General features: G+C 40.0%; 1 protein-coding gene across 5 annotated transcripts in view; it reads left to right on the plus strand.

Moving 5' to 3' along the window:
* Window positions 1-23,242, plus strand: part of GOLGA4 (golgin A4) — a 156,564-nt gene that overhangs the window by 99,155 nt on the left and 34,167 nt on the right. For 4 of the 5 annotated variants that reach the window (XM_040433541.1, XM_040433540.1, XM_040433542.1 and 1 more), the window contains 6 exons: window positions 4,942-8,837; window positions 8,936-9,057; window positions 10,687-10,817; window positions 12,557-12,751; window positions 21,876-21,899; window positions 22,616-22,684. In XM_040433541.1, the coding sequence (XP_040289475.1) occupies window positions 4,942-8,837; window positions 8,936-9,057; window positions 10,687-10,817; window positions 12,557-12,751; window positions 21,876-21,899; window positions 22,616-22,684 (4,437 nt within the window). The remainder of the gene's footprint in view (window positions 1-4,941; window positions 8,838-8,935; window positions 9,058-10,686; window positions 10,818-12,556; window positions 12,752-21,875; window positions 21,900-22,615; window positions 22,685-23,242) is intronic. The other variant, XM_040433543.1, reaches the window with a different exon arrangement.

Below are 23,242 nucleotides of genomic sequence, written 5' to 3' on the forward strand. Positions count from 1 at the left end.
TTGTTTATTAAAATTCCTAGATCCTTTTCCATGTCAGTGTTACCCAGTGTTTTACCATTTAGTATGTCTGGTGACTTGCATTATTCCTTCCCATGGGCATGACCTTACATTTGTCATTGTTAATCCTCATCTGCCCCTTATCTGCCCAAGCCTCCAATCTATCCAGATTCCTCTGTAGCAGTATCCTATTCCGTGTTCATTACTTTACACAGTTTAGTGTCATCTGCAAAAATTGATATTTTACTGTGCAAGCCTTCTACAAGATCATTAATAAATATATTGAAGAGAATATGGCCCAATACTGACCCCTGAGGTACTCCACTAGTGACAGTGACCCAATCTGAGTGTGTACCGTTAATAACCACCCTCAGTTTTCTATCATTGAGCCAGTTACTTACCCACATACAGATGTTTTCTCCCAGTCCGAGCATTCTCATTTTATATACTAACCTTTTATGTGGTGCAGTGCTTTGGAGAACAAATGCTTTGGAGAAGTCCAGATATACGACAACCATTGATTCGCCGCTGTCAAGTCTAGAACTTACCTCCTCATAGAAACTGATTAAATTAGTTTGACATTGTGCTTGGTGATATAAGGAAACCCATGCCATGAAGCTTCCAATGCATTTTATGTGCAGATGTTAATGTCAGAAGAGGTTTATCTGCCCCTGCTCTGTAACGTTGGTTCCTAAATGCTTGCACTTTGCAATAAGACCATTCACAGATGATGGAATATCTAGGAGGGATGTCACAAACTGATTAGTATCTGTGGTGGCATCCGATTACAGCACCGTAGTCATATTCAGTGAGCTTTTTAGAGTGATTAACCAGGGTGGATTTGATTTAAATCAAAGTGATTTAAATCACGATTTAAATCACTAGTCAGTAAGGCTTGATTTAAATCATAGTTTTCTACATAAAGACTAATTCTTGCTGGTATAACTTATAATATGCAAGTAGATGAAGATTTAAACAACTTTTCATATTAGTTTGATTAGGTTGATTCTGCATTCATAGGTTTGTAGAAGTTAGGATTAAGGTCTTTTTCTCAACTCTGTTCATGTTATAACATTTTTGCTGTGAAGAAGAGGCATGTGATCTCTGCTGAGTCAAATTCAGTTTTGAGAACTGCAAAAGTAAACCAAGCATCTGTGATAATATCTTGTAGGCAGAGAAACTGCCCAATAATCTTACAAAAACCTCTGGAAGAGCATGACATTGTGAATGGATTAATGGAATTTATTTACCAAAAAAATTACACATATAGAAACATAGACACATAGAATGTGTCGGCAGATAAGAATCATTCGGCCCATCTAGTCTGCCCAATATACTGAATACTATGGCCCTATCTTACTATCTTATATGAAGGATGGACTTATGCCTATTCCATGCATGCTTAAATTCCTTCACTGTATTTGCAGCTACCACTTCTGCAGGAAGGCTATTCCATGCATCCACTACTCTCTCAGTAAAGTAATACTTCCTGATATTACTTTTAAACCTTTGCCCCTCTAATTTAAAACTGTGTCCTCTTGTAGCAGTTTTTCTTCTTTTAAATATTCTCTCCTCTTTTACCTTGTTGATTCCCTTTATGTATTTAAAGGTTTCTATCATATCCCCTCTGTCTCGTCTTTCTTCCAAGCTATACATGTTAAGATCCTTTAATCTTTCCTGGTAAGTTTTATCCTGCAAACCATGTACTAGTTTAGTAGCTCTTCTCTCAACTTTCTCCAAAGTATCAATATCCTTCTGGAGATATGGTCTCCAGTACTGAGCACAATACTCCAAATGAGGTCTCACTAGTGCTCTGTAGAGCGGCATGAGCACCTCCCTCTTTCTACTGGTAATTCCTCTCCCTATACACCCAAGCATTCTGCTAGCATTTCCTGCTGCTCTCTGACATTGTCTGCCTACCTTTAAGTCTTCTGAAATAATGACCCCTAAATCCCTTTCCTCAGATACTGAGGTTAGGACTGTATCACTGATTTTATATTCTGCTCTTGGGTTTCTATGCCCCAGGTGCATTATCTTGCACTTATCAACATTAAATTTTAGTTGCCAGATTTTTGACCATTCCTCTAGTTTTCCTAAGTCCTTTTCCATTTGGTGCATCCCTCCAGGAACATCAACCCTGTTACAAATGTTTGTGTCATCAGCAAAAAGACACACCTTACCATCGAGGCCTTCTGCAATTTCGCTGATAAAGATATTAAAGGGTTTCTATCACTTCGTATGACATAATTAGCTGTCAGACACTAGCGATCTGCTAGTGTCTGCTCTGGCCAACCATCCTACTATAATCACTTGTGGGGCAGCGGTTTTGCTAAAAAACTAACTTTTATAAATATGCTAATGAGCCTCTAGGTGCTATGTGGGCGTCATTAGCACCTAGAGGCTCCGTCTACCTTCATACACAGCCACCGCCCAGCGCGTCCCTCCAGCCCGCCCATGTCCTCCTCCGTGTGACGCAGCGGACGAGTTCTCGCGCATGCGCCGTGCGCGGCTGTATTCGGCGCATTTGAGATCTCAGCTCGGAGCGGTCAGACATTCAATGCGCATGCGCGGCTGTATTCGGCGCATGCGCATTGAATGTCTGACCGCTCCGAGCTGAGATCTCAAATGCGCCGAATACAGCCGCGCACATGAGCTGTGATTTTCACATGAGCTGTGATTTTCACGCATCACTTGTGCGTTGCGTGAAAATCGCAGCAAGCTCTATAGTCTGCGTTTTTCACGCAACGCAGGCCCCATAGAAGGGAATGGGGCCGCGTGAAAATCGCAAGCATCCGCAAGCAAGTGCGGATGCGGTGCGATTTTCACGCATGGTTGCTAGGTGATGATCGGGCTGGGGACCCGATCTGTATTATTTTCCCTTATAACATGGTTATAAGGGAAAATAATAGCATTCTGAATACAGAATGCAAAGTAAAATAGTGATGGAGGGGTTAAAAAAAAATATATATTTTTTTAACTCACCGAGTCCACTTGATCGCCTAGTTGCGTATCTGTCTTCTTCTGTAATGTTGATCTGCCGGCTAAGGACCTGTGGTGATGTCACATCACATGATCCAATTGGAAATGGCTTTGGCAACCAAGTATTAAAAAGTGTAAGTTTGATTTATGATTATTATTCTGTCCCATTACTTTTGGTCCCTTAACAAGTGGGATGCACATATGCAAACTGTTGTAATTCCTACACCGTTCACCTGATTTGGATGTAAATACCCTCAAATTAAAGCTGACAGTCTGCAGTTAAAGCACATCTTGTTCGTTTCATTTCAAATCCATTGTGGTGCTGTATAGAGCCAAAAATGTTACAATTGTGTTGATGTCCCAATATTTATGGACCTGACTGTATACAGCCTGCGCAACTCCTTTAAGGTCATGAGTAAAAGAAAAAGGAAAAGATATAAGAGAAAGAAAGGAGGAGATACCAGGGGTGAGAATCTAAAGTCAGACAGATAGATAGAAGTAGAAGAGAGAGAAAACGGTGAGTTACGCCCATCAACAAAATAGAAGTCTGCATATAGTGTGGACATAAGAGATCCACAAGCCCCAGACATTGAAAATGTTGGAGTTGACAAGGACAATTGTAATGTATTCATTAATTTTAGGCCTCTTTCACACTTGCGTTGTTGGGATCCGGCATGCACTTCCGTTGCCGGAGGTGCCTGCCGGATCCGTAACAACGCAAGTGTACTGAAAGCATTTGAAGACGGAACCGTCTTCCAAATGCTTTCAGTGTTACTATGGCACCCAGGACGCTATTAAAGTCCTGGTTGCCATAGTAGGAGCGGGGAGCGGGGGAGCGGTATACTTACAGTCCGTGCGGGTCCCCGGGCGCTCCAGAATGACGTCAGAGCGCCCCATGCGCATGGATGACGTGATCCATGTGATCACGTGATCCATGCGCTTGGGGCGCCCTGACGTCACTCTGGAGCGCCCGGGGAGCCGCACGGACGGTAAGTATGCTGCTCCCCTGCTCCCCGCTACACTTACCATGGCTGTCAGGACTTTAGCGTCCCGGCAGCCATGGTAACTATTCAGAAAAAGCTAAACGTCGGGTCCGGCAATGCGCCGAAACGACGTTTAGCTTAAGGCCGGATCCGGATCAATGCCTTTCAATGGGCATTGATCCCGGATCCGGCCTTGCGGCAAGTCTTCAGGATTTTTGGCCGGAGCAAAAAGCGCAGCATGCTGCGGTATTTTCTCCGGCCAAAAAACGTTCCGTACCGGAACTGAAGACATCCTGATGCATCCTGAACGGATTACTCTCCATTCAGAATGCATTAGGATAATCCTGATCAGTATTCTTCCGGCATAGAGTCCCGACGACGGAACTCTATGCCGGAAGACAATAACGCAAGTGTGAAAGAGCCCTTAAATGGATCTAGTTTGGCCTATAACTGAGTAATGTATAGGTTCTTTAATATAATACCTGAAATGTTAAAGCAGTTGACCACTTGAAAAAATTACTGTGTGAAACAAACTGTTTTCATAATCACAGGATACCGGTATTTGGTCTGTTAGAAACATTTCACTGTGGATTATTGATTTTCTGTATTTTTTATGTTGAAGAGGTTGTCCCAAGCTATTTTTGTTTTTGAAACTGCCAGGTGCTTGTCAATTTTTTTTAAATAATAATTAATACTCTCCTTCTCAGCTCCCTCTGATCCAGTGCCCTCTTCCTGGGTCAGCAGCCAGTGACATTGTTTTGGACATGGTGGTGATATCCCAAACACTGGTGCATCCAGTCACTGGCCTCAGCAGTCTCATGCAGCTGCCTGAAGAAGAAGCAGGAGCATCAGTGCTGGATTGGAGGGAGTTTCTGGTTTTGATGGGTACCTGGCAGTTTCCAAAGATGGAAAAAAAATGCATTGCAAAACTCTTTTAATGTTTTGTTGTCATATACTTAGACCATGATTTTTCTTTTGGCAGAGAATTCTTGAATTGGAAAGTTTTCTTGCAAAAACATCTCAGGATAGTGACATAAAATCAGAAGAATTATCCACTCGTCTAGAAAGTGAAACAAACAAGCACAATGCAGAAATAACTGCAATTATTGAAAAACACAAGCAAGAACTTGAGCTCCATAATCAGGATAATGAAAGAAAGTTCATAGAGAAGCTTGAAGGTTTAAAACATGAACATGAAGCAGAGATCAGTGCATTAAAAGAGAAGTGCCAGCAAGAATTTGATGAACAATTAAAAGAAAAGGAGCATACTTTTCAGGCTCATATTGAAGAAATGAATGAAAAGGCCTTGGAGAAATTAGATGTAAAGCAAACAGAACTGGAAGCCCTCTCATCTGAATTGTCAGAAGCTCAAAAGCTTCATCAGGAAATTGAGCAGAATCTTTTTAAATGTCAGAACGAAATGGAGAAAATAAAACTAGATTATAACAGTCAGCTTGTTGAGCTCCAGAAGCAGCACCAAGACCATATTGGTGCTCTTGAAAAAGAGAAGGAGATAATGACTCAAGGGGTAGAAAAAGGTTTGAAGGAGGAAATTAACCACTTAAAGCTTTTGCTCGACGCAAAAGAGAAGGAGATGGAACATTTGCAACTTGAAAAGCAGCAATTGATGGAAGGAGTTCAGAAGGCTGATAGGGAGTTGAAAACTGTTTCGGTTCAACTGGATGAGCTGCGTTTTTCATATGAGAAGAAGGCACAAGAGGATGCAGAGAACTATAGCACAGAGCTAAAAGATATAAAAGAGAAGTTGAGTGAAGAAAGGAACCGTCTTAAAAAATTAGTTGAAGAACAAGAATCTAAACTGCAGCTTTTGACTGCAGAGCTGGATTCTCATAAAAAACAGGTAAAGAAGCTTTCCGAAAAAATTGACAAGCAGGCCACACATATTAATGAAATGACACTGCAGTCCGAGACAAAAATAAAGGAGTATAAATCTCAAGTAGAAGAGCTGAAAATAGCTGCTATCGATAAGGAAACTGAAATTCAGAAGCTGACGGAGGCTCATAACCAAATTATTGACAAGCTTAACCAAAATTTGTCTTCCAAAGAAAAGAAAATAGAATCCTTACAAGAAGAACACCGAGCAAAAACTAAAAGTCAAGACAACCAAATCGAAAGAATGAAACTGAGAATTAAAGAAATACAAGAGATATCTAAAAAAAAAAATTCTGAACTGGAAAGTAAACTCAAAAAAGAGTTGGAGAAGAAACAACTTGAATTAGATGATAAAGAAAAGCAATTTAATGAGAAGATGCTGGAGATGGCCCATGCAAGTTCTAGTGGAATTAATGATGCATTGTCTCAGCTGGAACAAAACCATAAAGAACAAATTGTCAGTGTCAGAGAGGGCCACCAAAGGGAATTACAGGAGACTGTACAAGAATGGGAGAAAAAGATAAGCCAACATGTGGAAGAACTGAGGGAAAAGCATGAGGCTGAACTTCAGGAGAAAGTCCAAGAGGTAACTGAGACTAAACAGCTGGTTAGCAACCTCAGCAAAGAGAAGGAGGAAGTGGACAAACAATTTACTGCACTAAAGGATGAAAAAAATAGATTGGAAATCACTTTCCATGAATTACAGGATAAGCTAAATAAGATGACTGCTCATGTGTTGTCTTTGACCCAAAGTGAAAGTAACTGGAAATCTGAGCTTGAAAAGGTACAAAATGAATACAAATCACTAGTGAACGATAAAAATTTGGGTGAATCTAAACTTGATGACCTACAGAAGTCTGTGGACGCAAACAAAAATGAAATTAAGGATTTGCTTGATAAGCTATGCAAAGCAGAGGAAAAATGCCAGTCACTAGAAACTTCTCACAGTAATGAGTATGCTACACTTACAAATGAATTGTCTAATAAGCTATTAGAGAAAGAAGCTTGGTGCAACAAACTCCTTCTTGAACATGAACAGAAATTTGAAAATTGCTGCAAAGAGGTTTTGATACTGTTAGAGACATTAACATTTGGACTAAGTAATAAATACAATGAGCACATGAATAGACTGATGCTCAGAATTGGTGTTTGTGAAAAAGCAGCATGCAGATTGAGAGAACCCGTTTCAAAACACATTAGCAATATCCAAGTGTTAGAAACTGAAATGAATCATTTAAGTAATGAATTTAAGGCCGCAAATACATCCTTGACACAAAGCATCCAACAATTGCACGAAAAAGAAAATATGATTTTGGCTATGAAGGAAGAAATGAAGGCTCTCTCCGTAGAGAAGGAAGCTTTGCAGAAAGAGGAAGGTAACCAGCAAAAAGTGGCCGACGAAAAGGAATCTTGTATCACACAATTGAAAAAAAAGCTCTCAGAAAATATCAATACTGTTACATCTTTGAATGCCACATTAAAAGAGAGAGACATTGAAGTAAATGAACTTAAGTTAAAACTTGAGAACAGTGTGGCCTTGGAAGAAAAAGAGAAAGCGATAGCTTTTCTCAGTTCCCAGCACAATGAAACTCATCAGCAATTCCTGAAGCAGATCCAAGACTTGACATCAAATATTGAAGAGCTGAATAAAGAAAAATCTGCCTCTGCAAAAGAAGCAGATAGATTGCGAAACAAGTTGGAGGAATGGAAGAAAAAAGCAGAAGCCCGGTTTACCCAAAATCACCAAACAATCAAAGATTTACAAGAAAAGGTTGAAATTGCTAATAAACAACTGCTTGGCAAAGATGGAGAAATTAAGATGGTCAGAGAAGAGTTTGAAAATTTTCAAAGCAACACTGAAAAGGATCAAGCCAACAGGGAAGGTTTAGCACTCGAGTTAACCACCAACGTAGACCATCAGAACTCAAAAATTCAGGAATTGGAGTCAGAAATTGCCAAATTATCTAAAGAAAAACAATGTTTGATGGAAGAGGTAGACAGACAAATTCAGCAACAGGGTAATGAAAAAAGACAACTCATAGAACAGCTTTCACATATTCAAAATGTTGCCTCAGAAAAAGACAATCACTCTATGCAAGCTCAGCAGCAAATACTCGGGCTAGAAAATGAAATCTCAAGCTTGAAAGAAGAAAGTACCAGAAGACAAAATGAGTGGGAGCAGTTAAGAATAGAGCTAACAGAGAGCAAAGATAAGGCTTTGAAAACATTGGAAGAGCAACTGACAAGTGAAAGCGCAAAAAAAATTGCAGAACTCAAGAAGAAAGCAGAGCAAAAAATTGCATCTATTAAGAAGCAGCTTATGTCTCAGCTAGAAGAAAAGGAAAAATCTAAGCAAGATCTGGAAGTTCAACTAAAAGGTCTTAAGGATCAGATACAGAGCGAAGGCCAGACACTACAAGCAAGCTTGAACCAGGAAAAAGAAGAACTTGAGAACAAATATACAATACTTCAAGAGCAACACCTTCAGAAGGACAGTGAATTATCTAGCCTAAAAGATGAATTGCTGCTAAATGAAAAGAGACTCAAAGACCTAGAAAATATAAATGAGACAATGGAGAAGAAGCTTAGTGAAAGTGAAAGGATCATAAATGAGAGAGAGTTGTCCCTGGTGACCGAAAGGGAAACTGAAAATCTCAAACAGGAGCAACTGTCTTCCAAACATCAGGAGGCTTTACTTTCTCTACAGGAACAATTAGCTGTGAAAGATTCAGAGTTGAAAGATTGTAATGAAAAATTAGAAGAGAGGGCAAAGGCTTATGAAGAACTCAAAGTACTTTTTGATGAAATTCAATCTCAGGAGAACACGTTAAAGGCAAAACTTAAAGAAGCAGAAGGGGAAATACAGAAATTCCGCAAGGAAGTAACAAAGCTGCAGAAGGACTTGAGGACTTTACGCAAGGAACATAATCAAGAGCTAGATTTGTTAAAAAAGGAACTTTTAGAAGAATCTGAGCAGAAAATCAAGTAAGTGTGTGATATGTCCTAATTGTTTGTTTGAAAATGTAACGTGTGCATGATCTATGTACAGAATATGTTACCTCATGTGTTTCCTTTTGACATAGATATGAACAAGAAGATCTTGAACTAAAGCACAATTCTTCCTTAAAGCAACTTATGAGGGAATTTAACACACAGATGGCGCAAAAAGAGCGTGAACTTGAAATTGCTGTTCAAGAGACAATTGGTAAGCATAAGTATTTTCGGAAATATGGAATTATTTCTTATGTCTGATATTTAGTCTTGCCTGTGAAGGAAACATGGCTACATATGGAGTGGTGATGGGTTAGATCAGTATAAATCATTCTCTTAAATTAGTACATATCTGTTAATTTATAAGGCAGTTATTATAATAATCTTCATGTTAAACTCTTCTGGTGCTGTTGCAATCTTGTATTTTAAGAGTAACTACTGTTAAGGGGGTCTTTTACATAATAAATAAGTGTGTTGGCTAACATAGTTGTTCCTAACGGAGTAGGTCAACCAGGAAAATGTCTTAATCCTTCGGACATCCCTTCAAGCCCACTATCAATTTATATACTGTAACCATTTTATTACAGTCTATAAACTTTGTCCCAGACTCCCTTAGATCCTATATAAAGTGCAATAATGAAAACGAGGACGATGTGTGGATCATCTGAAATTCCCTGGCTACTGTCTTCTTATTTCAAGATCTCTTCTGCTGCTTGATATTTTATATAAAGTACTTACAAACTAGAGGTGCACCTAAATGTCTAGGTGTGTAATGTGGTATGTGACCAAGCCTGTATATCGGAGAATTCCTGCTATTTTGTAGGTGAATGTAATCGTCTCATCAGATATTTTAATCCTGTCATCACCAACCTGTTGTCCAGGACAGTGATAGTTTCACAATGGTAATCCTGTGTATTCTGGGTAATTAGGCTTAACTCAGGAAATGATGTTTAAATGTTGTATTCCAATGCATTTAGGGAGTCACAGGGATGAGGATGGTCTCCTTAATAGTCGCACATCCAGGGCAAATACACTGAAGCATGGATTGGCCTCAATTTTATCTGTACATGTGCCACATGCCACTTGAGGTGGCTTGTTATGATGTACAATACCTAGACCAGTGCAATTATGATGATTCAGTATTATAAAAATTTGTATTACATTTTTATTCAGATTCCATCATCACTTAACATCAGACAACCCAATTTTGTAACATTTACTGAAGACAATACAAAAAAATTAAATAATGATCAAACCCGAGTTTGCAGAAAGGACAAAATAAGACAGCAGGTAGTTATACCATTGTGTGGCACGGTTTATCCATCCAAATAAAACCACCCCAGTTCAACCACCCATCCCATCTTATATGGGAAATATCTTTTGGTCTATACTGTAAACCTACACACCTCTCCTCTCATATGGTAGTGTCTATAAACCCTAGCAGAAACTTCTGAAATATTTAGAGGGTCATGTGATTTTCAATTCACAATTACTGAACAGTGAGCAGCTTCTAAGACACGTGCCATGACCCAGCGTCCTCACAGTCCCTTCAGCTAGGCTCTGAGGCTTGTGGGTTAATCCTCGCCATTCATATAGGGGTAATATATGCTTCACCAAAACAATGTGGTTAATGCTGGTAGTATTTTTACAGATCCACTGTTCTTCACATCACATTCCTTTCTTGTGATTTCCTTCTTAATATTCCTGGTACTATTATAAATAAATCATCCAATGAAGGATGAATTTCATATTAGAGGTTACAGTATATTCATTCATGCAGTATAATCTATGTCTTATTGGTCTGCACCGATCGTATACTAGTTAGTATGTTTGCTTGATCCAGTGAAAGCGCAAGAGGTTGAAGCAGAAATAATACAATCGCATCAGATAGAAACAACCCAGCTCCATAAGAAGATTGCAGAGAAGGAAGATGATCTAAAAAGAACAGCCAAGAAGTATGAAGAAATTTTGGAGGTAACATTGTTATTTTTTTTATTGTTTTGGTTTATCAGACGTTGATCACTAATTAGCCAAAAATTCTGAAGTGAAGAACAGTTACAACCATATATTGGCTTAAATGGGATGTCCCCATTATTAAAATAGTTCTCTCAAGCCAACAATTATCATAAAATATTGAAAGATTTTATACTTATCCAAGTCATCTCCTGCCCCTTCCAGCAACACTTTTCTCTTCCGTGCCACTGCAGCCATGACTTGCCGTATACACCAACACTTGTGTAGCTATATATGGCTGCAGTGCTTACATGGAGTATGAACATGTCATCACTGCAGCCAAACAAACCTAGTGGAAGCAGTGGGAAATGAAAATGGGTGAGCAATTTATTATTTTGTGACAATTGCTGACTTGAGGACATTTTTTAGTATGTCTGACAACTACTTTTAAGCTTGTTTTCCATAAAAGTGTTTCAAAAGGGAAATCCATTCAAAACTGATCCTCTGACATGTTATAGATGTAGATCAGGTTGTCACCTCTGGAGTCTCAGGGTCGTCCACCACCAGTTTCCAGTACCATAGAGTGCAAAATCTGTTCAGCTTGTTACCATTACTGACTACTACTACCCTGTCTGAGACCACCATTCATTTCTGTTGTTGGTTAAAGGGGTTCTCAACCTGTACAAAATTGATGACCTATCCTTGGGATAGTAGATCAGTGGGGATCCTATCGGTTAATTGAAAAGGTTTCGACCCTCTGAGAAACGCCATGTCCCCAGGCACAGCTCCATAAGTAAATGGGACTGAGCTGCAATACAAGGTACAAGATAGAGCTGTGTCTAGTAAATGAAGGGGACTTGGTGCTTGCTGTAACTCCACCGGTCAGCTGAAAGGTGGGTGTCGACCCCCACTGATTTGATATTGATGGCCTATCCTAAGAAGTGGTCATCAGTTCTGTACAGCTTGGTAATTCAAAGCACTGCATAAGGTCAATGCCTGCTAGAAGACAGAAAATATGACTCGACTGTTAGATATAAAGCCTATGTTAGAAATAAGTAGGGGCATGGTGTAGATGGTGGCGTAAATTTTACATTGCTTATGCATTAAAGTTTATGGCACACATACTTTTGCAGGAGCTACATGGAATTTTCATCAATCACATAAAGCTGTATTCGGTTTATTGGAATAAACTTTTCTATATTGCTTGGTCTCAAGAGGTACAAGCTATGGTTCTGCATGGTGTGCTTTCTTACTGTGATCTTCTATACAATTTACCCTTTTTTAAAAATATATAAAAAAAATTCTGTGATGTGAGGTGGGACTTGTGGAGGATACTTTCTCATAGTTTATCTTACATCTTGTAGTACTTGCTTTTGGATCCTGTAAGGGTCCTTACACTCGTGAATTACACACTGGCATTTTTTTATTATTATTATTATTTTATTTTAAAAAATTTTCATTCAGTGCATCTTACCACTAGTTTTTTTCTTCATGGCGTTTATCACCTATAGAGAAGGTGTTATCAAAATCGCCAAAAGCTGCATTTTTTTTTTTATAAGAACAAAGACCAAAAAAAATGCTTCCAAGGAAACTGAGATGCTTATTTGTGCTATGTTTTATACTTCCCTTAGGCATTTAGCTAACATCTAGAGCTGGGGGTTTTATAGCAAAAAGTGCTACAAGAAACACCAGAAAAAAAACCAATGTGTGAAAGCACCCTAAATATGTTTGATTCTTAAAGATGTTTTGACCTGTTGTAGGCACGAGAAGAAGAAATGACTGCTAAAGTGACTGAATTACAGGAGCACCTAGAAAAATTACAGGAAGAGCTGTCAAAGACCCAGGAAGAGCTGTCAAAGACCCAGGAAGAGCTGTCAAAGACCCAGGAAGAGCTGTCAAAGACCCAGGAAGAGCTGTCAAAGAGCCAAGAAGAGGAGGTGACTCAAGAAGCAGAGGTGAGCTGCTGGGTATACAGTGGATATAAAAAGTCTAGACACCCCTGTTAAAATGTCAGGTTTCTGTGATGTAAAAAAATTAGACAAAGATAAATCATTTCAGAACTTTTTCCACCTTTAATGTGACCTATAAACTGTACAACTCAATTGAAAAACAAACTGAAATCTTTTAGGTAGAGGGAAGAAAAAATATAAAAATAAAATATGGTTGCATACGTGTACACACCCTTAGGCTCCATTCAGACGTCCGTAACGTGTTTTGCGGATCCACAGATCCGCAAAACACGGACAGTGGCAATGTGCGTTCCGCATTTTACGGACCGCACATTGCCGGCACTAATAGAATATGCCTATTCTTGTCCGCAATTGCAGACAAGAATAGGACATGTTCTATTTTTTTCGGGAACGGAATTGCGGACCCGGAAGTGCGCGTCTGCAATTCCATATCCGGGCAGCACATCGTGCTGCCCCATAGAAATGAATGGGTCCGCAATTCCGGAACGAAATTGCGGACGTTTGAATGGACCCTTAAACTAATACTTTGTTGAAGCACCTTTTGATTTTATTACAGCACTCAGTCTTTTTGAGTATGAGTCTATCAGCATGGCACATTTTGACTTGGCAAGATTTGCCCACTCTTCTTTGCAAAAACACTCCAAATCTGTCAGATTGCGAGGGCATCTCCTGTGCACAGCCCTCTTCAGATTACCCCACAGATTTTCAATCGGATTCAGGTCTGGGCTCTGGCTGGGCTATTCCAAAACTTTAATCTTCTTCTGGTGAAGCCATTCCTTTGTTGATTTGGATGTATGCTTTGGGTCGTTGTCATGCTGAAAGATGTTCCTCTTCATGTTCAGCTTTCTAGCAGAAGCCTGAAGGTTTTGTGCCGATATTGACTGGTATTTGGAACTGTTCATAACTCCCTCTAGCTTAACTAAGGCCCCAGTTCCAGATGAAGAAAAACAGCCCCAAAGCATGATGCTGCCACCACCATGCTTCACTGTGGGTATGGTGTTCTTTTGGTGATGTGCAGTGTTGATTTTGCGCCAAACATATCTTTTGGAATTATGGCCAAAAAGTTCAACCTTGGTTTCATCAGACCATAATACCTTTTCCCACATGCTTTTGGGAGACTTCAGATGTGTTTTTGCAAAATGTAGCCTGGCTTGGATATTTTTCTTCGTAAGAAAAGGCTTTCGTCTTGCCACTCTACCCCATAGCCCAGACATATGAAGAATACGGGAGATTGTTGCCGATACTTGCCAGATATTCCTGCAGCTCCTTTAATGTTTCTGTAGGCCTCTTGGTAGCCTCCCAGACCAGTTTTCTTCTCGTCTTTTCATCACTTTTGGAGGGACGTCCAGTTCTTGGTAATGTCACTGTTGTGCCATATTTTCTCCACTTGATGATGACTGTCTTCACTGTGTTCCATGGTATATCTAATGCCTTGGAAATAATTTTGTACCCTTCTCCTGACTGATACTTTTTAACAATGAGATCCTTCTGATGTTTTGGAAGCTTTCTGTGGACCATGGCTTTTGCTGTGGGATGCGACTAAGAAAATTTCAGGAAGGACCAACTAGAGCAGCTGAACTTTATTTGGGGTTAATCAGAGGCACTTTAAATGATGGCAGGTGTATGCTGACTCCTATTTAACATGATTTTGAATGTGATTGCTTAATTCTGAACACAGCTACATCCCCAGTTATAAGAGGGTGTGCACACTTATGCAACCACATTATTCTAGTTTTTTTTTTGTTCCCTCCACCTGAAAGATTTCAGATTGTTTTTCAATTGAGTGGTACAGTTTATAGGTCACATTAAAGGTGGAAAAAGTTCTGAAATGATTTATCTTTGTCTCATTTTATTACACAATCACAGTGTCATATATTGTAGTGGTACGCTATCATCAAATAATATCACAGAATTATATAGCTACCTATTAAAAAAACAAAAAAACATCATTAAAAACCATTTTTAAGGACCTCTATGAGGCATATAGGGATCACCTAAAATCGTGGTGGGAATGCCAATCACTGGAAAATTATATAAAAAATAGAATAGTACCAAAAGGACTTAGGGTTAATGTAGTACCCGCCGAACGGTCAAGATCGGCACAACTAATAGAAAAATGGGAGACTGAGCTAATTTCAAGCTCAATCAGATTTATGCAGATTCTATTAGAGGAGGAACGCTTGATCTTAGAAAAAGCCTCTAATCGCCTTAATACATTGATTGAATCTGCCCTGAATCATAAAGCAGATCCTGAATTTGGGCGACGGGAAAGCACACCAAGGACAAATATTGAGAGATACCAGCTAATCCTCAAAGATAGAAGACATAGACAATTTGTCCGAGATTTAGGGGAATTTCGTGACAAACGGGCCTTCAACATTGTTCAAACATATCCCCAGGAATCTGCACAAACGGATATATCTTCCACTGACCCTGAATCTTCCGACACAGAGAGAGGGGCACCACCCGGTCGGGGTAGAGGTAATAGTAGGGGAAGAGGTAGAAATAAAAAATGGCCAGGAAAAACAAATCGGGGATATTCACGTATCCCTTACCAAAATCAACAACCACGATCAGGGGATCAGTCATACTTACCCGCGGCTTGCTCTTCCTCCTCATCCTTAATACCATTTGGTTCCCAAAATCCAGTGGCAACCCAAAACACTTTTTTAGAAATGACGAGTGGGGGAAATCAGTTCCCATACCAGTTAAGAGACAGGGAACTCATCCCCTCGCAACGAGGAATCCGGACAAAATAACCCTCTCCCAAAATCAAGTCATTAACCTTACGAACAGAATCCTAAGTGAACAGGAGAGGAGTATCCTAAGTAGGGGCCTCTCCTTTGTTCCAGCCACAAATTTTGATTCCTTTGAGTGGATCAAAGACATCAATCTTTTTGTCCGTAAACTTAAATGGCGAAAGTTCTTCAAAACTCACGACGAAGAGGAGTGCCAAAAACTAGGTATCACCAGATCCGATCTAGAGGGGGTACGGACCTTGAGTTCCCTATTAGACGACAACGATACCACTCGTGGTTTAGGGCCTTTCACTGATCTTAAACGAAAAAGTACAAGAACCCCACCCCCTCAGGACACTATAGTTATAGATTTGTTTTGTAAACTGGTGACCGACCAAATTAGAGACAGTACAAAATACTAGAATCAGCAATCTAAGTAAGAACGAGATGCAGGCCCTTATAAAGTTGGAAAAGGATCCCAACATTATACTAAAATCATCTGATAAAGGTGGTAATGTGGTCATAATGGACCACAGTACATATCGGGACATGTGTTTGTGTCTACTCAATGACACCACATGTTATGCCACATTACCAACAAATCCTACGATCAAATTCAATATGGAACTTGAGACCATATTGATTCAGGCACTCGATGAGAAACTAATATCTAAGGACGAAATGGGTTATATGTTATCAATCCATCCTCAAATCCCTACCTTTTATGCCCTCCCCAAGATCCACAAGGGTTACCCACCCATAAAAGGACGACCGATTGTTTATGGTATAAATTCCATCACGTATGGTGTCAGCTCTTATGTTGACAGGGTCCTGAGACCGTTTGTGCTCTCTCTGCCGTCCCATATTAGAGACACCACAGATTTATTGCTCAAAATTGAGAGTGTCGAGGTTGCGGATACCATCTATTTGGCATCCATTGATGTGGAAGCTCTATACACCAGCATTCCACACCATTGGGGGGTTACCGCGACAAGACACTTTTTGAGTACACGTGGTGTCCAATACCAGCGTCACTCTGAATTTGTCATCAGAGTTTTGGAGTTTATTCTATCTCACAACTACTTCCTATTCGAAACACGTTTCTACCACCAGCTCAGGGGCACAGCGATGGGTAGCCCATGTGCGCCCAGTTACGCTAATCTGTTCCTGGGCTGGTGGGAGGACACGCTGGTATTCAATGAGTCATGTCGTCAATGGGCCTCCAATATATTATATTGGGGCCGATACATTGATGACGTGTTCATTTTATGGGACGGCAGCAGAGAGGAGTTCTCGGACTTAGTCAAACATTTGAACATCAACGAGATAGGCCTGAAATTTACATCTGAGATTGACCATGACACTTTGGCATTCCTGGATGTACGTATAACTAAACATATGGGTGTATTACACACTGAGACATACAGGAAGGCGACCTCCACTAATAGTCTGCTTCAATGGGATAGCTACCATCCATTGAGCCTAAAACAAGGTATTCCCAGAGGCCAATATTTGCGGATGAAAAGGAATTGTTCATCACATTCCGCTTTCTACAAACAATCCGCAGATCTACGTGGCAGATTCCAAGAACGAGGCTATCCCGATCAGACATTAAGGGCGGCTTTTCAGCATGCCGACCAAAGAGATAGGCATTCTTTACTTGTGAAAAAGGTCCCCCAATGTCAGACTGATACCAAAACCAGAATTGTTGGCACATATGACAAGCAAAATCGGAGGGTAAGAGATATCCTAAATAACAACTGGGATATTCTACTCTCTGATCCTGATATAATTGAATTCTTACCAACCACCCCTACCATCACATATAGACGCGGTAGGTCACTACGGGATAGACTGACACATAGTCATTATCAAAAACCACCTAGTGACCCTACTTGGCTTGGAAACAGACCCCCAGGAACTTTTAAATGTGGCAACAACTGTGTGTGCTGCCCATATATACTTAAATCCAACTCCTTCTCTAGTACCAGCACGGGCAGAGTATATCGAAACTATGATTTCGCTAACTGCCGCACCCAAGGAGTAGTATACATGTGTTCCTGCACCTGCCCATTGAACTACATTGGGAAAACCAAACCCGAATTTAGAAGAAGAGTATGTGAACATCTGGGGGATATCAGGAATAAACGAGAAAAACCAATAGCACGTCATGTAAATGAATACCATAATGGGGATGCAAAAACTTTGAAATTCCAAGTGGTGGAGGTGGTAAGGCAATCACCTAGGGGTGGATATTGGGACAACAGAATCTTAAGAAAGGAAGCCCAGTGGATCTATAGACTCAAAACCATCCATCCCCTGGGATTGAATGAACAAATTTCACATACATGTTTCATCTAAACCAATCTCTCCCTTTCTTTTCAGTTATGCCTCTATGTTCTCTGTGCCATAGACATGGGATCCACTAATAAAATAGATATGACTATGAATCCAGCTGCTATCGGAGCCAGAATAGGCTCAAATAGTCTAAAGACATCTCACTACTAGTTATCAATCTCCAAAATATCGAGTAAATATTGCGATTCCAATACAATTCTCTGTACTGGCTTCTAGTTGCAGAGTCTCTACTTATAGTTAATATAAGATAATAATATTTCGATACATAGAAACATAGAATGTGTCGGCAGATAAGAACCATTTGGCCCATCTAGTCTGCCCAATATACTGAATACTATGGATAGCCCCCGGCCCTATCTTATATGAAGGATGGCCTTATGCCTATCCCATGCATGCTTAAACCCCTTCACTGTATTTGCAGCTACCACTTCTGCAGGAAGGCTATTCCATGCATCCACTACTCTCTCAGTAAAGTAATACTTCCTTATATTACTTTTAAACCTTTGCCCCTCTAATTTAAAACTGTGTCCTCTTGTGGTAGTTTTTCTTCTTTTAAATATGCTCTCTTCCTTTACCGAGTTGATTCCCTTTATGTATTTAAAAGTTTCTATCATATCCCCTCTGTCTCTTCTTTCTTCCAAGCTATACATATTAAGGTCCTTTAACCTTTCCTGGTAAGTTTTATCCTGCAATCCATGTACTAGTTTAGTAGCTCTTCTCTGAACTCTCTCTAGAGTATCTATATCCTTCTGGAGATATGGCCTCCAGTACTGCGCACAATACTCCAAGTGAGGTCTCACCAGTGTTCTGTACAGCGGCATAAGCACTTCACTCTTTCTACTGCTTATACCTCTCCCTATACATCCAAGCATTCTGCTGGCATTTCGTGCTGCTCTATTACATTGTCTTCCCACCTTTAAGTCTTCTGAAATAATTACTCCTAAATCCCTTTCCTCAGATACTGAGGTCAGGACTGTGTCAAATATTCTATATTCTGCCCTTGGGTTTTTACGCCCCAGGTGCATTATCTTGCACTTATCCACATTAAATTTCAGTTGCCATAGTTCTGACCATTCTTCTAGTTTTCCTAAATCCTTTTCCATTTGGCGTTTCCCTCCAGGAACATCAACCCTGTTACCTATCTTTGTGTCATCAGCAAAAAGACAAACCTTACCAGCGAGGCCTTTTGCAATATCACTTATGAAGATATTAAACAAAATCTGTCCCAGTACAGATCCCTGTGGAACCCCACTGGTAACATGACCTTGTTTTGAATGTTCTCCATTGACTACAACCCTCTGTTGTCTGTCACTCAGCCACTGCCTAATCCACTCAACAATATGGGAGTCCATGCTCAATGACTGCAGTTTATTGATAAGTCTTCTATGAGGGACAGTGTCAAAAGCCTTACTAAAATCTAGATATGCGATGTCTACTGCACCTCCACCGTCTATTATTTTATTCACCCAGTCAAAAAAATCTATAAGATTTGTTTGACATGATCTCCCTGAAGTAAACCCATGTTGTTTTTCATCTTGCAATCCATGGGATTTTAGATGTTCCACAATCCTATCCTTTAATAGGGTTTCCATTAATTTGCCTACTATTGATGTCAGACTCACTGGTCTATAGTTGCTCGATTCCTCCCTACTACCTTTCTTGTGAATGGGCACGACATTAGCCAATTTCCAATCTTCCGGGACGACTCCTGTTACTAATGATTGGTTAAATAAATCTGTTAACGGTTTTGCCAGCTCACCACTAAGCTCTTTTAATAATTTTGGGTGTATCTCATCAGGCCCCTGTGACTTATTTGTCTTCACCTTAGACAGCAAACTTAGAACATCTTCCTCTGTAAAGATACATGCATCAAACGATTTATTAGTCATTCTTTCTAGTGGAGGTCCTTCTCCTTTTTCTTTTGTAAAAACTGAACAGAAGTATTCATTAAGGCAGTCGGCTAGCCCTTTATTCTCTTCTACATACCTTCCGTCCTTTGTTTTTAATTTAGTTATTCCTTGTTTTAATTTCCTTTTTTCATTTATATATCTGAAGAATGTCTTATCCCCTTTTTTCATAGACTGAGCTAGTTTTTCTTCTGCCTGCGCTTTAGAAGTTCTTATAACTTGCTTGGCCTCTCTCTGCCTAATCTTGTAGATTTCCTTATCTTCATTGCTCTGGGTTTTTTTATAATTACAAAATGCTAGCTTTTTATTTTTAATGATTTGGGCCACTTCTGCTGAGTACCACAGTGGTCTCCTCCTTTTTTTGTTTTTACTGACAAGTCTAATGCAATTTTCTGTTGCCTTCAATAATGCACCTTTTAAGTAGTCCCATTTCTCCTGGACTCCATGTAATCCGTTCCAGTCTGATAAGGACTCATTTATGACTAATTTCATTTTTGAAAAGTCTGTTTTTCTAAAATCTAAAACTTTTGTTTTTGTGTGGTGGGACTGGGGCTCCTCAACCACTTGTTGTAGAGATAACCCCAGTAGGGAATTTAGAATATCTGTACTCCTGGTAGAACTTGCTATTTTGGTTTTCCAGTTTATATCTGGAAGATTGAAATCTCCCATAATGATAACTTCTCCTTTCATTGTCATTTTAGCTATTTCTTCAACTAGTAGATCATCTAGTTCTTTAACTTGACCAGGTGGTCTATATATCACACCTACACGAGTTACTGCATGGTTAGCAAACTGCAACGTAACCCAAACTGACTCTTTGTTGGCCGCACCAACTTGTATTAGGTTAGATTTAATGCTATCTTTCACATACAGGGCCACTCCTCCTCCTTTCTTGCCTTCTCTGTCTCTTCTGTATAAAGAGTACCCTGGTATGGTTATGTCCCAGTCATTTCTTTCATTAAACCATGTCTCCGTAACAGCCACTAAATCTACATTCTCAGATGCCATTATTGACCCAAGTTCATTGATTTTTTTACCTAAACTGCGAGCATTTGTAGACAGGACTCTGAGCTTATCATTTCTTAACCTCTGTGCTTCTGACCTGTTCTGGCATTGTTTCGGGGGGCAATTGGACTCTTTTATTTTCACTCTTTTGCCCCCCCTTCCTAGTTTAAATACTCTTCCGCAAATTCTTGGAGTTGTTCACTAAGCGTCTATGTGAAGAAGGAGGATCAGTGGTAGGCTATGCGTGTCATGAAAAACCAATGGCACGCATATGCGTTCCACAGACAGGAAACCATGACCATGTGACGACTAGGGCTCCCGATCATGTGACCGGACATGACGCAGAGCATCGGAGATACAGAGGATAGCGAGGCCGGCTAATAGGTGTGTTATACCGCGTGAGGGACAGCGCTCATGCACCAATAAAAATACCGGCACACCAACACACCCACCGATGGGGGGCGTTACTACATAGATGGCGCCAAAAGGCCTGCTATTTTAACTCTGCCAGAAGGCAGTAGAGGTTGCGTATCATCAGCCTCTGTTACCGCCAGAACGTGTAGCCACCATCCTTCGGCTACGGAATATCAACAAAGTCCCCTGACGAACCAAGTCGTTGTACTTGGGGAAACGCATCGGGACATTTCTTTTTGGACATTCCATATCGGAATTCACCATCCACAGGACAATCCATCTTGTCCTATATACTAGCAGCCTACTTGAGAAAGCATTAGGGTCATGTAGGGGTAAGTAAAGGGTTAGTCATCAGATATCCTTCAGGATATTGAACCCTCCACACGTGCATACATCATCAAAACGTAAGTGCTGAGTCTCTGCCTTCTATTATATCAATTGAACATCTTTCACCTTTATGTTCAGGATAGGTCTGCCTGTAATCAAATCTGGCATATTAACCAATATCATAGAAATAATTGGAATGATGCTCTTTTATTATTATTAATTAAAACTCATTTTATTGCATCACAGAAACCTGACATTTTAACAGGGGTGTGTAGACTTTTTATATCCACTGTATGTAGGAACATTATATAACAAATGTGTGATATAAAACAAGTACATTATTGTTTTCTTCTTTTTTAGTACCCCGATCATGTGAAGATTCAAGTAAGATCCAGTTGCAATGTATTATTTTGTTTAATTCATCTTATTCATTGAACACAGACTAAATTCTAAATGAAAGCAGTTTTCCCATATACACCTCTGTGACCCCCACCTCTGTTAGAACAGGGATCCCTGACCTACATACAGCAAGTTACGGTAGCTTGGCTGCAGCTAAAATTGTGAAGAAACTAAATGTAGAAATAAACAGCTCTATTGGAGTCTTTGAGCTGTGGAGAAAAAAAGAAGCCCATTTCTGTTGCATGGCAGTCTGGGTCATTTAAAGGCCCCTTTACACAAATGCTCAGTCTTAAAAAGTGGCCCATGTAAAGGTGCTAGCGACAAGCAAATGGTCGTTCATCAGGAAGAATAATCCTTTATACTGACAACCATATCTTTGTTCCTGGGCAGCAGATCATCTCTGCTGCCCACAACGAGGGAATCTATTTGTAGACGAGAGATCACTTGTCTCCATAGAGAGATGATTAAGGGTGTTGCCTCAGTTCCTTGTGGCGACTGTTTTTGGATATAATAGAATAATTGACCTGAGTAAGTAACACAAAGCTGTAAAAAACATACTGTATACATGATAGAGGTTTTCCAGGTTTTATATAAATGAAAATAAATCTCTTGTATCCAGTCTAGGCAGTTCTAAGTATTTCAGTGGGGTTTTTTTTGTGTTTGTTGGGTATAGACTTTTTTTTTCTGTGTTTCTTCTTTAGGCACAATTGGCAAAGAAAACCACACAGCTGAATGAATCCAAACTGAAAGAGCAGGAGCTTAAAGAAAAGGTGAGGTGTTTTGGGTCTTTTTGTCTGGATTATGTGTGGACGTTGATTTAATGGTATGTGTAAATTATTCTGCATAGGTCATCAATATCAAATCGGTGGGGGTCGACTGCCGGCACTGCCGTTGATCAGCTGAGAGTGCTGCGTTCTCTTCACTGTTTACCTGCTCGCCGTTGGCATTCCAGCGGCAAGCAGGTGTAATTACACCTCCTCCTTCCCATTCACTTCAATAGGAAGGGGCGGTTGTAGTTACACTCAGTCACATTCACTTAAAGAAGCTTTACTCACAGTGAAGAGAACTCTGTTTTCACAGGGGCTCTTTGTTTTCTTCAAAAAGATAATCGATGTGTGCCAGTTCTCGGACCACCTCCGATATGATATCGATGACCTATCCTGAGGATCGGTCATCAGTATCGGAAACCAGACAATCCCTTTTAAAGCTCTGTTCATATTGCAACTAAACCTTTGGTCAGATGCTTATGTTGTGTGTTTTGCATGACTTAAACCTCTGATGGAAGACTCTGACGAATACCATTGTATAGGCTTACAGTGTAATACGTC

This window comes from Bufo bufo, chromosome 5, assembly GCF_905171765.1.
Source record: "Bufo bufo chromosome 5, aBufBuf1.1, whole genome shotgun sequence".
Classification (NCBI taxonomy): Eukaryota; Metazoa; Chordata; class Amphibia; order Anura; family Bufonidae; genus Bufo; species Bufo bufo.